Genomic DNA, 16752 nt, shown 5'->3' with positions numbered 1-16752 from the left:
AGTACAGTATCAGTGTTTCCATTTATAGTATTTTCTCTATACTAATATTTATTTTGACCATAGAAATATATCTGTAATTTACACATGCACTACTAATAGAGTAAATACAGTAGCCATATTTTCACCCATATCTTAGCAAATATACATTTGTTAAATATAAAAAAAAAATCAAACTTGGGCAAAATATGTGTTATGTGAAAAATTGTAAACAAATGGATAAAAACTTCACAAATATTCAAAATAACTGTATTATTATTTGATTTATTATTGCAAATTTTAAATTCGTAGTTTCTACTCCTATATTTATGTAGTATTTGCCACGAGTTCAAAACTTTATACGGTATATGTATCACGTGTTCAACGCAAATTTGAATATCCCGGTGCATAGTGGGATCGTTTGAACCCTTCAACTTTGTTCGAATTTATCTATAGATTCAAAACTAAATCCCTATGTTAACAGATTCATATGTTTATATCTTCATATCTGCTTCATTATTTAAAGCCATACGATAAGTTATTACGAGTACGAAAATTAGATTTTGCATTTTAATGTTATTTTTTATATAACTGTAAATAATTCTTCTTAGCCTAGAGGGTCCAATTCAGAGGTCACAACAGATAGAGCGCCACATTCGATCATTCAACTGAACGCTTCTTATATTTTAGTTGTTTATTGGCTATGGTGTATGTGTCTTGTAATATCTGCGCTTACATATTAATTCTCGAAGATTTGTTCATGTTTTTATCACTATAAGGAGAACAATCTCATGGTAAGTCGATATTTTCATGGTTTTCGGATCAGCCACGGCATCTTAATTTTTTCAAGTTTGGCCGTTGGCGTAGTCTCTGGAAGTCCTGTATTTTCATTAAACTTGAATTCGGCGAAAGACTACTAGCCGTTTTGTAGTGTAAGAAGTTAATAAATTAGTTTGCAACATGACATTTTATAAGTGATCGCTAACAATGTTAAAGCAGTGGGAGGAGGGGTATGTGGATCATCAGTTGACAGCCGAGGACTTTGGGATTGTCAAAGTTTGGGATGCAAAGTTTACCAACTGCTCACTGAACGAGAACTCACGTGTGTCTTGCTATTAACTCGGTAGAAGGAAAGTACTCAGAAGCAATAGGAATCATGGAAAATAGATGTTTAATATGTAAAACTGTCTGGAATAAAGCAATGGATATATAATACCATAAAAACATTCAACCACAATTAAATAATTAGTTTCGATTGAGTTTTTAGAATATAAAAAAAATACATTAAAATTTTGTACTCCTTGAATTTTTAGCTCCGCTGTCGACTTTGTCGAGCGGAGCTTATCATATGAGTGATTGTCCGTCGTCGTCGTCCGTCGTCGTCGTCCGTGTCAATGTTTTACTTTTTCGACTTCTTCTTGAAAACTACAAGCCTGAATGCTTTGATACTTGGTGTATATGTACCTTGGGTAGACCTCTCTCAGATTTGTTCATTTTATGATGATATCTTCAATTCTCTAATTTTGGTGAATATTTTTGTCATTTTTAGTAAAAAGTGATATTTTCGACTTCTTGTTGAAAACCGCAAGTGCAATTGCTTTGATATTACATATATAGGTACTACATGTGGACCTCTCTCAGATTTGTTCATTTTGTAATGATATCTTTAATTCTCTAATTTTGGTGAATATTTTTGTCATTTTTGGTAAAAAGTGATATTTTCGACTTCTTGTTGAAAACCGCAAGTCCAATTGCTTTGATATTACATATATAGGTACTACATGTCGACCTCTCTCAGATTTGTTCATTTTGTAATGATATCTTCAATTCTCTAATTTTGGTGAATATTTTTGTAATTTTTGGTAAAAAGTGATATTTTCGACTTCTTGTTGAAAACCGCAAGTCCAATTGCTTTGATATTACATATATAGGTACTACATGTGGACCTCTCTCAGATTTGTTCATTTTGTAATGATATCTTTAATTCTCTAATTTTGGTGAATATTTTTGTAATTTTTGGTAAAAAGTGATATTTTCGACTTCTTGTTGAAAACCGCAAGTCCAATTGCTTTGATATTACATATATAGGTACTACATGTCGACCTCTCTCAGATTTGTTCATTTTGTAATGATATCTTTAATTCTCTAATTTTGGTGAATATTTTTGTAATTTTTGGTAAAAAGTGATATTTTTGACTTCTTGTTGAAAACCGCAAGTCCAATTGCTTTGATATTACATATATAGGTACTACATGTGGACCTCTCTCAGATTTGTTCATTTTGTAATGATATCTTTAATTCTCTAATTTCGGTGAATATTTTTGTAATTTTTGGTAAAAAGTGATATTTTCGACTTCTTGTTGAAAACCGCAAGTCCAATTGCTTTGATATTACATATATAGGTACTACATGTGGACCTCTCTCAGATTTGTTCATTTCATAATGATATCTTTAATTCTCTAATTTTGATGAATATTTTTGTAATTTTTGGTAAAAAGTGATATTTTCGACTTCTTGTTGAAAACCGCAAATCCAATTGCTTTGATATATTATACATATAGGTACTACATGTGGACCTCTCTCAGATTTGTTCATTTTCTAATGATATCTTCTGTTCTTTAATTGCCATGTGCATTGCTAACAGCGGAGCTATCTCAGCCGACAGGCTGCTTGTTAAAAGTAAAAATCAGTGTTTACAAAAACATTAGATGGCATACATTTATGTTGAAACACGAGTGCGATGTTTCATGGTCAAAAGAAACAAAATAGATTACGAATACAACTGAGTTAGCGTTGTAGAAAAGACTTGCAGTTTTATTGCGCAAACAAGTACCTTACTGTACTGCGTTATGCTCCAGTCAATGTCAACCCCCACTCTCCCCACCTCGGGATTTAGTGGGGGATTTGGAAATTATTGTTGTAAAATTTGCGAAATGCCCCACCTCCTGGGGCAAGATGGATAGGCAAATCCCCACCCAAAACAAACCCCCCACATTTCTCCACCGATCGCCACTGTCCGCTGTGCTTGCTATCAGCAGAGTACTAGCGATGCTAGCGATGACGGGACACGAAACACGGCTATTACCCCACCTCCACGGACACAATTTGGCGGTAAACCCTGTCTAATGCCCCACATTTGTCCTCCCGAGGTGGGAGGGGTCGGGGTTTACATTGACTGGAGCATTAGTGTCCTCAACTCAAAAAATCATGATTTTTTGGGATGGGCGCTTACCCAAGAAAAGAGTGCAAATGACAATTTTAATTCACCATGTGACAGATCGAAGGGGATATTGCGTCTTCGAGGGAAAATGAAATTACAAAATTTGTTGCGTCGTTTAACAATGAAGAAACAGAAATTGTCACAAAAAATATGCACATGACATTTTATTACAATATTAATTACGAAGGTTAAAATTATTAGAGTCTGTTGGAACACAGTTGAAGTCAAAATATTCATCATTATCTCCACTGACGAATGTGCTGGATCATACACAAACTCTTGATGTAAAGCACTTTAAGCCATGATGTATTCTTTCATGATTTGACCTGCAACAACGTCCTTTGACCTAATGGGTCAAGTCTGTTATTAACCAATCAGAATGCTGTGTGCTACCGCCTAAATTCTTCGGAATTTCCCGAAGACTTGCTGGTAACGCAATGCGAAAGTGAATTATTGATGTCAATGTACGATCTGTTGGAATTGATATTAGCGAATAAAATGACATGGTTTTTAAAAAAAAAATGGTAACTAGCAATTTTAAATAGGTTTTTATTCAGTTTGAATATGCCATGAAATATTTACTGCATTTTACTTTTATTAACATGTTATTGTCCAAGCGTAGTTTATGCACGGTTACCATAGTCTACGCATTCACAACGTATTCACGACGATGGATATCCACACTGCATCATATAAAAACGATTACAAGTATTTGTTAAGCAATGATCAAAGACCAAGTTTTGTATTAATGCCATTTTAAGGGGTGCGCACTTTGCCGAATGTTACCCTGAATATAAAAATTGGGCACTAATGTGGTCCAGTACAGTAAATAAGTTTCATTTGATCTTAAAAAGCTGTAATTTAAAAACTCTTTTAGTTTTTTTATTACTTTTTAAAAAGTGTTAATTTGCTAAATAATTAGGTGGTTGAATTTCAAAGTTTTTACGGTACTCAAAACTGTAAAATATGCTAAATACTTCTGATAGTAAGAACTGCATGTATAGTGTTCTGATAAATATTGAAATAGTATTACAGTACACTTTGGTAGTGAAAGCACAAATTCGTCTTTTTACCATTATGCAACAGTCTACATTGATTTACATTTTGGTGACAGGTTTCAAAGATCAATATCTAATTTTTGTTTTAATTTAAGGAAAAGGAAACTATAAGCTATGCACTACTACAGTATCAAAAATACATAATTTATAAAATAATTATATACTTGTAGACTCAACTTTGTTTCTGAGCACATAGTAGTTGATTTTGGTGGGCTGAGCCATCTGGGTTGTTTTTAAGTACATAAGCAAACTATTTATTATAGCCTCCAGGATCGGTAAGTCTTTTAGAAAGCTCAAAAAACGACCCTTTCTTGTCGTCCGATGTTGCAGCGGCTTATAAACAGTACAAAATTTAGTCAAATTTTATAAAGAAGTAACATTTTTTTGCATCATGACTGCGTAAGAGGCATCATGTAAGTAAAAGTTATGTTAAAATGTTGTTTATTGCTGTAAATGTAAATGTTTTGGATGCTTATGGTTCGAATAATAAATTCAACAAATTACAGGGTCGATTTTTGAATAAAATTGCACTATGACCAACCACATTAATAAAATATAATTATTCCGATTTTGTTCTAACCACAAAGGTGTAGCCATGTTTATCTGATGATACGCTTATCTGTGATTGAACTTGAATTTACAAAAAAAAACAATATAGGTTAGGCTTCCGCGCGCATCATTTTGAACTATGCGCCTCGGACAATTTTTTTCCTTCTAAAGCATTCCAAAATAGGCTTGTACTCGCACTTGTCTCAAATTCCCCCTTTTTTTAGCAGTGTTCAAAAAAAAAAAAAAAAAAAAAAAATTGTCTTGCCGCCTCCTTTCAAAATTTCCATGCAACGAGAAACAGAGAATTTTTTTTTTTTCCTGGCTTTATTCATATGATAAACATTTGTCACAAAATACCAATGCAATGTGTACATTATGTAAATTAGCCTGTGCTTGAACGTTTAGCTGGGAGAACACCAGTGTACATAGCCACACACTGTATTCAACAAATTCAATTGTCATCTTCTCAGAACCCATAAATGATGGAGGCAGGAAACCCAAACGATGGGGAATGTGAACCAAGAAGAAGTTCTAGAAAACCCAAAATGAGAAAGGAATACCAGGATTTTCTTAACAAGAGTCCACGGAAAGCTGCAAAACTGAACTACACAGATGATATACATATGTACAACTCCATTGAAGATGATGAGGAAGAGATGAATGACCTTTCTGTTACCATGGATACAGGCTGCAATAAAACAGGTACAGACCTCAAAAGCAATATCTTGTGTAAGATGAGATTAGTTTCAAATTTTTGGTTCAACGGACCATAGGTCCGCTGAGCATATGGGATGGGTTTCTGTTGTCTGTCTGTCTGTGCGTGACTTCTTCTCAAAAACCGCTGAACCGTTTGACTCGATTTTTGGTGTGTGGATGCCTTGATGAGTGTAGATGGTAATTTGTTCATAAGAAGACGATCTGCCAAAAATTCAATCTGATTAAAATCTGATGTAGTGTATAGGCTTTAATTATTAGTCCCCGTTCGGACGAAGTCCGAAAACGGGGACTTATGTTTTGACCTTCGTGTGTGCGTGCATGCGTCCGTCTGTGCGTATGTCCGGACCTGTATCTTAGAAATGCCTGGACCAATCACGATCAAACTTCACTCATACATTATACATGATATCATACATATGCACGTCAATTTGTTTCACGATCTGATTCAAGATGGCCGAATGGCCGCCATTTTTGTGCTAAAAATCATCAAAATCAAGCATTTCCCGACTGTTTAAAGATGGATTTTGTTCAAACCTTGTATATACGTTGGACATTATAGGACCTTGATGAACATCATTTTGTTTTACGATCTGATTCAAGATGGCCGAATGGCAGCCATTTTTGTGCTAAAAAATCATAAAAATCAAGCATTTCTCGGCTGTTTACAGATGGATTTTGTTCAAAACTTGATATATACATTAGACATTATGGGACCTTGATGCAAATAATTTTGTTTTTCAGATAACATTCAAAATGGCCGACTGGCGGCCATTTTGTTTTAATGAATGGGCTTCTAGACCCATATTTCCAACTTGTTTTGACTAATTATGTTCAAATTTTAAATATTCATTATACATCATGTCATAGATAGACAGATATATTGGTTTGATGATCCTATTCAAAATGGCAGAATGGTTGTCATTTTTGTGCTAAAAAATCATCAAATATCAAGCATTTCTGGCATTTATGGATGGATTTCGTTCAAACTTGGTACATACATTAGAATTACGGGTTCCTGATGCACTTCATTTTATTTTTCAGATCAGACTCAAAATGGCTGTCTGGTGGCCATTTTGTTTTAATGAATGTGTTTCCAGACCCATATGTCTGACTTGTTTTGACTGATTATGTTCAAATTTTTAATATTCATTATACATCATGTCACAGATATACGGATATATTGGTTTGACGATCCTTTTCAAAGTGGCCTAATAATGGCTATTTTTGTGCTAAAAAACTTGTTTTATTTTTTAGATCGGATTCTGAATGTCTGACCAGTGACCATTTTGTTTTAATGAATGGGCTTCTAGAGCCATATCTCTGACATGCTTTGACTGACTATGTTCAAATTTCATATATTCATTATAAATATATTCATAATGGCTGATATTGTTTTAATTAATGCTGTTCCAGAGCAATATCTCTCAATACTCATTTGACGATCAGATACAAATGTCAATCATTTAAATGTTAAACAAATCATATTCCTGACATGTTTATTATATTCAAGCTATATTACTATAAACAAAACTTTATATCTTAAATTTGATAACTATCGGGGAGTGTGCCATGCATGGCTTGTTTTGGCTATAAACTTATTTTAATTTTATTTTTTATTACTTTTGTGCCTTTTTATTATTATTTTACTTTGATTTTGTGTTTTTTTTTAATTCTGCCCTACATACATCTGATCCGACGCCTATGTAAGTCTCGGTCAAATCTAGTGTAAGTAGCAGCCAATCACAGCTCCCCTTTTATACAGCCTGTCGGTTGCTTACTTTTCAGTGTAGCGATACTCTACGGGCAATCTTTCTGTACATCATATTTTGCCCACTTGAATAAACCATTAATAGAAAATTGCTAGTATATTTTTATTTACAAAAGAAATTCCACAGCATTTTACAATTTTTGTCATAACATTGAATATTTTTTTCACTTCCAACAAATGTGTACACTTCCAGATACATCTTCCCCAGCCAAGCTTCGTTCATTCAGTCATCGCTTCAATTTTTACATCAACACTGAGCATAATTATCTAGAATGGAAGCAAAAAAATAAGTAAATCGTAAGGATTAAAACACTGTATAACGGTCACCGGCCCACGGCATCGACGCAGAAAATTGGAGCAAAAAAATATTTCCTGATCAATTGCAATGTGTTAAAAAATTTTATTCCAGCCCAAATTAGCTCAATTACTTTAATAAAGAGTTATTGTATAATGTACAAAATGTTGATACACTTTGATGAATATTTACAGCTACGGCTTCAATACCGTAGACGATTTTGGTCCAACCGTCAACAAAACATCACCAGTCTCCAGGGCAAGCGAAAAAGACACCGGTGTTCAGTATAAACAAAATCGTCACTCCCAGAATAACTACGCAAAATAACCATCTAAACTCGAACCATTTGAGCCACAATATTAACATAAAAATGACTTTCGTTGTATTTGACAATGATAAACTTACCGAAAAGCCGTGTTATTCTCTGTCGCTAATGTCGGTATAATCCGCCATTTTATTTGAGTGTGTTTGCCCGGTGACGTCATCATGTGCGCTATAGAAGGTCTGTGATTCGTTGACTAAAATCGTCGATAGTGGGTCTCGTTGAAATCTCGTTACACAGGCATCGGGTCAGATGTAGGTAGGGCGGAATTAAAAAAAAATCACAAAATCAAAATCAAAGTAAAATAATAAAATTAAGGCATTAATAACAAAAGTAATAAAAAATAAAAATAACGTAAGTTTATAGCCAAAATAATTAAAGCCTGTACACTACATCAGATTTTAATCAGATTGCCAAAAATTATGCAAATTAGCCCCCCAAAACTCTAAAATTTCCTCTATGCTACTATGACACGAAGTGGTCTACAGTGCTGATATTCATAGTGCATGTGCCTTGGGTTGTCCTCTATCAGTTTTGTTAATTTGGTAAGGAAGTTTTCAATTTACTAATTTTGGCGAATATTTTAAAATGGTAATTTTTGGTCAAAAATTCTATTTTCGACTTCTTCTTCACAACCGGTAGCCTGAATGCTTTGATACTTGGTGTGTATGTACCTTGTGTTGACATCTACTAGATTTGTTCATCCCATGACCATATCTTTAATTCTCTAATTTTGGCAAACGAAAATAGCGATTTTTATTTTTTTTACGTTTTTGACAATGTCTTCGCTTTATGTGTATTTGTAACATTCTAATTTATATTACTATTATCATATACAAGAGTAATATGCACAACGAAAATTTGAACTAAAATCATTTTCTCAATTTCTGACAACAGACTACTTTACCCACAATCCTTTGCTTGAGAATCAAGATGGCTGACTACATAATACTGATGAAATGTTGAATATCTAGAGAATGAAAAGTGATATAAAAAAACTGTAAATTGCATTCTCTTACATTTGTGGAGTTTTTTCTTGGAGGGTCATTGTGTTGTTTGGCTTGACTTCCCCTTTTTAATTTTCAAGCAATTAAAGCCTGTTAAACAACCCCTCTGTTTTTAGACATTAAACGAGTTGAGGGCATCCCCGAGTATAGGCCCAGGGTGGTTTTACCAGGCGATGATGACAGTTATTAAAATATGCGTGTAAAAAGTGTGTTTCATTGCATAAGAATCGTGATTTGTACAGTAGTTTGGTTCCTGCTTTTATGAGAATACTCACATTAATTTCGGAGTGCAGGATGAACCTTGATGTTGCAATACTGTACTGAAGTAATTCATATTTCTTTTGAGTATTAGTTTTCGAAAAGCCAAAAAATGTGATTGTCAAGTCGTGAAACCTGGTAATATATCATCGTTTAACTTTTTCGAATAATCATGTCCATTGAGACTATTGTGAATGGGGTGTGAATGAGCAAACTATTCTTCGACATGACTTGTTGGCGACTGTGAATGGTTTAAATACTTCCTCCACCCTCAGTTTACCTTTTGAAAATTGTGAATCAACAGCTTTTAGAGGGAAAAAAATCATTTTTTTTGTCGAAATCAGTGTTAAAAGATCGCATTTTAACATTGCGGTAATTCACTTCCACATTGTGCTGAGAAAATTACTTCTTATTTTGTCTGTACGACACAGCATTTTGATTGGTTAACGAAAGACGTGACCTGTTAGGTCAAAGGAAGTTGATGGTGAAAAACATCATGGCGGAAAATGCTTAGTATTGTGAGTTTACGTACGATCAAAAACATTCCACAACAAAGATTAAGATCTTGCTTTTGACTGTTTTCCCACCGACCCTACCCATTTTTCCATCGTAAATTCAGATGGTATGTAAACCATATTGTAATAAAATGTGTGTATTTTTATGAGTTTGTTTGTTTCTTCATTGTAAAAAGTGTTGGGGAAATCAATGACGACTCGTTTCACATTTTTCCCCCTCAAAAAGACGTAATATTTCACGGAGACCAGCGATGTGAACGAAAGACATAATTTGGTTAATTTTTTCGTGGGTGGTTTTTACATGTTCGATTTTCCTGATTTTACATGTTCAGGCCCCTGGGCTTATGATCAGGGAAGTACAGTAATTATTGTCATTATTTGTACAGGTGGAGATGATGATTGTCGTACCACAGTTGCGTTGGTTCATGGGGATCCGATCCTTACACCAAATTCTTCTCCAAAAGCTGAACAATTGATGGTAAGAGTATTTTGAATTTTTTGAGAATATGATGAATTTTCTATTGCATCACAGTTTTTGAAAACCATGGCTGATAATCAGATGTTGTTTATTTTAGATGTTTTTTTTTTTTATTTCATTTCAATATTATATATTCACAGACGAGAAAGCAATTTTCACCGCTAGGACACTCCAAAAATGGATGCATTGCGCCCCTTGATGATGAAATAACATTTCTTAAGAGTATACGAGATCCTAACGCTAAGCTGCAAAAACCAACTAGACCAAGACATCCAATACAAACAAGGAGTAAAGCTCCAAATAGGGAAGTAACATCATCAAGAGATGTTTCAGGAAAATTACCTATTGATGCAAATCCTGGCAGTTTACTGGACACCTCTCTGGAACACACTAACAATTCTGCTGATGTTCCGACCAGAAAGCGTAGGGGACGATGCTGTTCATTACAACATGCAGAAAATAGAAACATAGTGAGCACAAGTAAAGGAGTAATGCACACTCCCACTAAAGAGACCAGTAACAGTAAACAAAATGTTACGTCAAAAAGACGTCACAGTGGGCTCTGTCAATTGCAACGTATAGAGGCAAAACAATCTTCATATACTTTCCTTCCGCTGAACTCTTCCATTTTGTTGAGGTCATCTGCCACTACTGACAATCAGAGTCCTTCTGTGAGTGGATTTAGAAGTCAGCTAAACACAAATTTGTATGCAGGGTTATTGGAGGACTTCTCGTCAGCAATTGTTAGCCCAAGTAATGATTTGGAGTGTCTCACTTCTCAGTCACCAGATGGATCTTTCAGTGCCATTCCTACTTCACCAAATGGCACCACCTTAAAGCGAGGAAAGGGTTGTGCCACTGTGCGTAAGGGTCAAGATGCACACACACCAGGAGATTCCGATAGAGCAGTTGGAATGAATTCTTCATCTGATCAGCTTAGTACTATCTCTGAACAGAAAGCTGTGAATGATTCAGCACAAGGACGGGTCATCAAAAAGAGAGGTAGGCCACGAAAATATAAGCCTGCTGACCAACTGTCCACAAGTACTGTCCCGAATGTGAAAAAGGTACGTGGAAGACCTAAAAAAATTCAGAAGTCTGAAACCTCTGAAATTAGGTCTGTGCAAGGAGAATCTGCTGCTGATTCATTGGTTCAATGTACAAACAGTGAAGTTTCGGTTAACGAGTGTTTCACAGACACGAAAAAAATACTAGAATGTTCAACTGACTCTAGGAGGAATGGCGATTTAAAAGAGATGGAGAATGAATTGTCTATTGTCAATGATGTTAAAAAAGAGTCTGCAAATAGCACTATGAAGAAAGCATCAGTTGATATACTTGAGCAAGATTGTTCTACTGCGTTTAACAGTAATAGCAATAACAGTAACGGGACAGAAAAAAAAACCTCTAAAAGTAACGAGGAAAACACAACAGGATTTACGGACGACACAGTGAACCAAGATGCGTCAGTAGATAATGAAGATGAGGAAGAATTTTCAATTCTTGATGAATCTAGATGTTCAAATAAATGTTTAGATGATGATGAGCCGGTGTTTAGTTCCACATATGCATTCTCTAACAAAAAACGCAGAAGTAGTGGAGTCTATAAGCCACTTTACACAAGTTTTCTATCGTCCTCGTATACAACTGATAATAGTTTGGAAGAGGATAAAGATGATGGTGATGCAGGGATAAATGGCAGAGAAAATGAAGATATGAATGTTGATGAGGATAATGACAGTGGTGATGTTTTATCAAAAAATATTGTTGATAATACTGATGGTGCAGAAGCAGAAGAAATGGCTGTAAATGATTCTGATGTAACAAAACCAAAACAACAGAGAGAGCAAAAAGTATCTGCTAAATCAGTGGAATCTGTGTCCAGTAACATAGATGATGCGGCGTCAGAAGAAATTCGGTCATTACCTAGTTACAAACGACAAAAGAATCAAAATACGAGTGGTGATGGAGAGAAATGTGAATCTGCAGGCCAAAGTCTGGAAGATGAACATTCTAAACATGATGAATGTGCTTTTCTGCATGGTAATAGTTTTAAAGTTAAATCTCCTGAGATATTTCTTTCAGCTGAAACTGATGTGTATGATGTCCAACCAACGAAAAACACAGTACAAAAAGCGTCTGAAAATAGAGCACGGCGATGTATTTTGCTGCCACCCATGAAAAAAGAAGAAAATGATGATTCTGTGGAGGTTAATGACGAATCAGAAAATTCTGCCTTTGTTGATCTTAACAATAAGACACAAAATAAGTGTCCAGATAATTTGTGTACATCTGAAGAATATTTTTTACAAATTGATAATATGGATGAGAAGGTGTTTTCAGAGCATGTCAAGTCACCATGTAAAGAACAATGTGATGCACAGTCTGATGAACACATGGCAGAAGAGGTTTTAGCGCCTGAAGGGAATCAGGTCAAGATTGGCAGGAGCAGTAGAAGAAGAAAAGAAAGTCTCCTGAAAACTTGTAAAGACTCTATACAACCTGATACATCCACAGCTGCAGCATGTAGTACTGTACTGGAACAAGGGAGTGATTGGTCACAAGTTCACATGGACGATACTACCATAGTACTGAAACATACAGAGATGCCTGGAAGTGAGGATCAAACTGATGCTGCAAACAATGGAGCGAAAAGCAATGAAGCGAAAAGCAATAATACTACACAGGTAAACAAGATGAAGAAAAACCGAAGGAAGAGTGTTTGTCAGAAGAAACCAAAAATCTCAGAAGACAGCAAGAACGATGTTGCAGTTAAAGTTTCAGAAAATGATGCTCATCCAGAAAATACAATTGGAGGCTTGGAAATTTTTGAACAGACTGCTAAAGCGGGTGATTTCTTTGAATCCTCGCTTAGCGAGGTTGCAGCTAATGTAGACAATAATGTTCCTGAAGTCAGAACAAAGAGAAAGCGAAGACGCAGTTTTCTTAATGCCAACGTTGCCCTTTGTACACCAGGACACAAGTTTTGCGACGCTCAAACAAATGGTCAAACTGTAGAAATGAAATCAGTTGATCAGATTGAATCCAAAGTTCAAAAATGTAACCATGATGAGAAGATAGTTGTACAAGAGAGTGAAGTTGTGACTACACATCACTCTGATGATGTGATATTTATAAAAAGTGAACCGTGTAAAGATATTGGTTCTGCTACAAATACTGATAAATGTTTGAAAGCAACAGACTTTAGTAAGGAATGTAAAACTACTGAGCATTCCACAGGAGAGAGTAGCAAACAAGCTGTGAACGTTAAACGTACTAGAAAGAAAAAGGAAAATACTAAAGAAAATAAAACTAAATCTGAAAAAGCGATAGAAAAACTATATATCAGTCGTGGAGGAAAATCTAAGGTGAGTCGCCGTAATCTGGAAACAATTTTTGAAAGTCCGAAAGCTGATAGTAAAGGTAAAACGACGATGACCGGTGGACGAAAAATGTCAAGATTGATGTGTTTTAAAGACCCTGCTTTGGTGACAAAATTAAAACCAATCAAGGCTAAGAAGTTGGAAAAAATGGGTGTGAAAAAATTCAAGCCCATAAGAAATGTAAAAGCTAAAAAAGCAATGGCTGATACTCTGGATGCAAAGTTAAATAAGCTGGACACTGAGTTGAGTGTTGTTCTCGCTCCAGTCACTTACAACCAAACAACTGCAATGTACACTGTCTTTGATCTTCAAGAAAACATCGAAAACTCACCAAAACTCAACATTATCTTCGAGCCTGTTTTGCAAAGCCCTGCGATGCAAAAGATAAATAAAACACCTAAACGAGATAACAAACAACTTTCCGTGAAGCCTTTTAGACTCAGTAGATTGAATCATGCTGCAACCACCTTGCGTAGTAAACCACCTCATATTAATATCACCCCATCACCTAAGCAGGTTATTCACAAAGATCCTTCACCAAGTAGGATTAAATGCACAGATCAGTCGCTGAATTATGCTATAATAAACACTCCAGTTAAAAAAATGCAATCACCCGGGTCTGCTTTGGGACTGAGTCCTCGTCTATTGGTCAACGGGACGCCCGTGGATACTAACGTCAGTGTGACCCTCGTAGATTGCAGTTTTTCGGCTACACCCAAATCGAAAAGTAACAACAACAACAATTCACAGACAACCAAGGTGTCCGTCAGACCCAAAATAAGTGTGTGCACAAGTCCTACAGAGGCATCTGTGGCGTTGATACAACCCGGAGAGGAAAAAACAGTTTGGGATATCTTTGATACAACTGGTGCCAAGTCTTCTCGCATTGATCATGTGCATGTTTCTCCCATCCAATCATCACTGTCACCTCAGAGGCGTGCACACGGAAAAGAACTAAGTCATAAAATTAGTGTTTGTGTGTCTCCCGTCAAATCGTCTGATCTCATCCAATGGAACTCTCGATCAAATTCAGAGTGTAGCCAGAATTCAAGCTTTGCAAGTGTGGAAGAAGATACCCAAGATAGTCAGCTGACCTCAAGCAGTCAGCTGACCTCAAGCAGTCAGCTGACCTCAAGCAGTCAGCTGACCCCAAGCAGTCAGCTGACCCCAAGCAGTCAGCTGACCCAAGAAAGTGTGAATACTGATGAAAATAATGACTCTGAATCTGAGTCTGAATGCAACGAGAACAAAGACTATACTGAGAGTAGACTTTCGTTACTGCTGGATTCTCCTCCAAAAGGAACTTTTCAGGAGATCTTTGCAAGACATTGTGCAAGGAAAATGCAACTACAGGAATATATGAAACATGAAACTCTGGACAGTAAAGAAGAACGATACCAGAAACGAGATCTTGGTTCAAAGGATGAGGTAGGATTTTATATTGTACATTAAGAATGTTAGTAGATTGAAGGACAAGCTAGGAGAACCTCCAGTGAGGTATTTGAAAAGTAAAGCCATACATGCATTGGAGCCATAGAATGTTATTGAGCATGGGAAACAAAAAAGAGACAGTTTCAACCTCAAACTGTGATACTTTTCTGATACAAAAATGTTCGGAATATCCATTTGATAACAACAAATACTCTGAATTTAATATAATGTGCTTTGTCTTTAACTTTGTTGGTAATGAAAAGTATAGAATAAGTTTCAAATAAAAATGAATGCATTGCTTAGTAGTAAATGATTACAATATTGTAATCCGGCCATGTTATTTCACAGGGGGATAACTTGTTTCCAAGATGACACAAATGTTATTTACTGCTTGATTGTGATTATGTAAAAAATAATTTACTTGTTGGTTTTCATGCAATGTAAGTAAAATTCAACTGCCGTAAAATCTGTATTACCGGTAGAAGCCACACCCGTAATAGAAGTCGCACCCATTCTTTTTAAACAATTGGGAACCAAAAAATCATCATTTCTCATATGTGTAGATGCTCTAATAGAAGCCGCACCCCCTCTATTGGATTGTACCATTTTAATAGAAGCCGCGGTTTCTAATACAGATTTTACAGTAAGTTTTATTGCAAGTGAATGTTTTGGGTTACGCAAAATGATGTTAGTTTTTTTCCATGCACAAAAGCATCGATAACAGCTTATTTTTGTTGACCATTCATGCTGGTCACAATAAAACATTGTATTTTTGAATAGGTAGGTGTTCAAACCAACTCCAAAAACAAATTCTGCTCTAATTTAGGCATCAGGAAAGATTTAAATATTATAAAAGTGACACTTAAATTTGAATATTTACGGTAATGTTTTGTGGCATCATTTGTGCACTATGATATCGATAATTTGAGGATGTTTACATAGACCTGTTTTCTCTGAAAAATATCAACATTTATTTTAATCTCTGAGTGTAGAGGGGTGAACCATTTAGTTTTATATAAGGGCCAATGCATGCCCTTTGGTTTATGAACCCTTGATAACGATTGTGCTTGTTTTCATTGCAGTTCAATGGAAGTAGTTCGGAAAAGAAAGTTAAATTTCAAACACGATTCCTGGAGGAGATGATGGATTGAATTATTTGCCCAACAATATAAGTCTGGGCTTCTGTGAACTACCAGCAATAGCTAAACTTTTTCACTACAAACTTTTGTAACTTACTTGATAAAGATGAAAACCTAATATTTTCAAAATATTTAGGCAGTTTCAAAATAAATATTTATAGTAATGAAAATAATAGAAACTGTTTATGAATTTACAAAAGCATTTGTTTTTGTCAACATTATGTGACTTGCAGGCAGATATTTGATCAGTTTGTTGCGGACTTTTTTTATAGTAACTGCTCGTGTCATTTTTTTTAAGGAAATGTATTTACAATATTGACTGGCCGATGTAAACAAATGAACCACCATGTTATTTTTAGTGTTTAACCACTACAACTAACCCCCACACTGGATCTATTAGAGACTTGATTTGGATCATCAGTTTTATACCAGTTTGTTTTTCATCAGCTGTCAAAAAGCTGTGTGAATTTGAAAATGAAAAGTATGATTTAGAAATATATAAATCCTAATGTAAGAATATTGTTTTACAATTTCAGTACCATTGAAAATTGTAAATTTTCAGAATTCACATTGATGCTAGCTATATACACATAATGCTATAAATACTGTATTTAGACCATTAGAAGCGCCTCTGTA

The 16752-nt window shown here is 35.3% G+C and overlaps 1 protein-coding gene across 1 annotated transcript; it reads left to right on the top strand.

Moving 5' to 3' along the window:
- Positions 1–594: 594 nt before the first annotated feature.
- On the top strand, positions 595–16149 carry LOC102805562 (uncharacterized). Its single transcript, XM_006812708.3, has 5 exons — positions 595–770; positions 5274–5505; positions 10072–10163; positions 10304–14974; positions 16060–16149. The coding sequence occupies exons 2-5, from the start codon at positions 5286–5288 to the stop codon at positions 16126–16128; spliced, it is 5052 nt and encodes a 1683-aa protein (XP_006812771.3). The 5' UTR covers positions 595–770; positions 5274–5285; the 3' UTR covers positions 16129–16149.
- Positions 16150–16752: the final 603 nt, after the last annotated feature.

Source organism: Saccoglossus kowalevskii, chromosome 16 (assembly GCF_978046115.1).
Source record: "Saccoglossus kowalevskii chromosome 16, keSacKowa6.1, whole genome shotgun sequence".
NCBI lineage: Eukaryota > Metazoa > Hemichordata > Enteropneusta > Harrimaniidae > Saccoglossus > Saccoglossus kowalevskii.
This window is presented reverse-complemented; position numbering and strand designations above follow the sequence as displayed.

Coding starts and splice junctions, on each gene's coding strand:
- LOC102805562 (XM_006812708.3), top strand. CDS start 5,286: ATGGAGGCAGGAAACCCAAACGATGGGGAATGTGAACCAAGAAGAAGT. Junction 10,164..10,303: donor CAAAAGCTGAACAATTGATG/GTAAGAGTATTT, acceptor ATATATTCACAG/ACGAGAAAGCAATTTTCACC. Junction 14,975..16,059: donor ATCTTGGTTCAAAGGATGAG/GTAGGATTTTAT, acceptor TTTTCATTGCAG/TTCAATGGAAGTAGTTCGGA.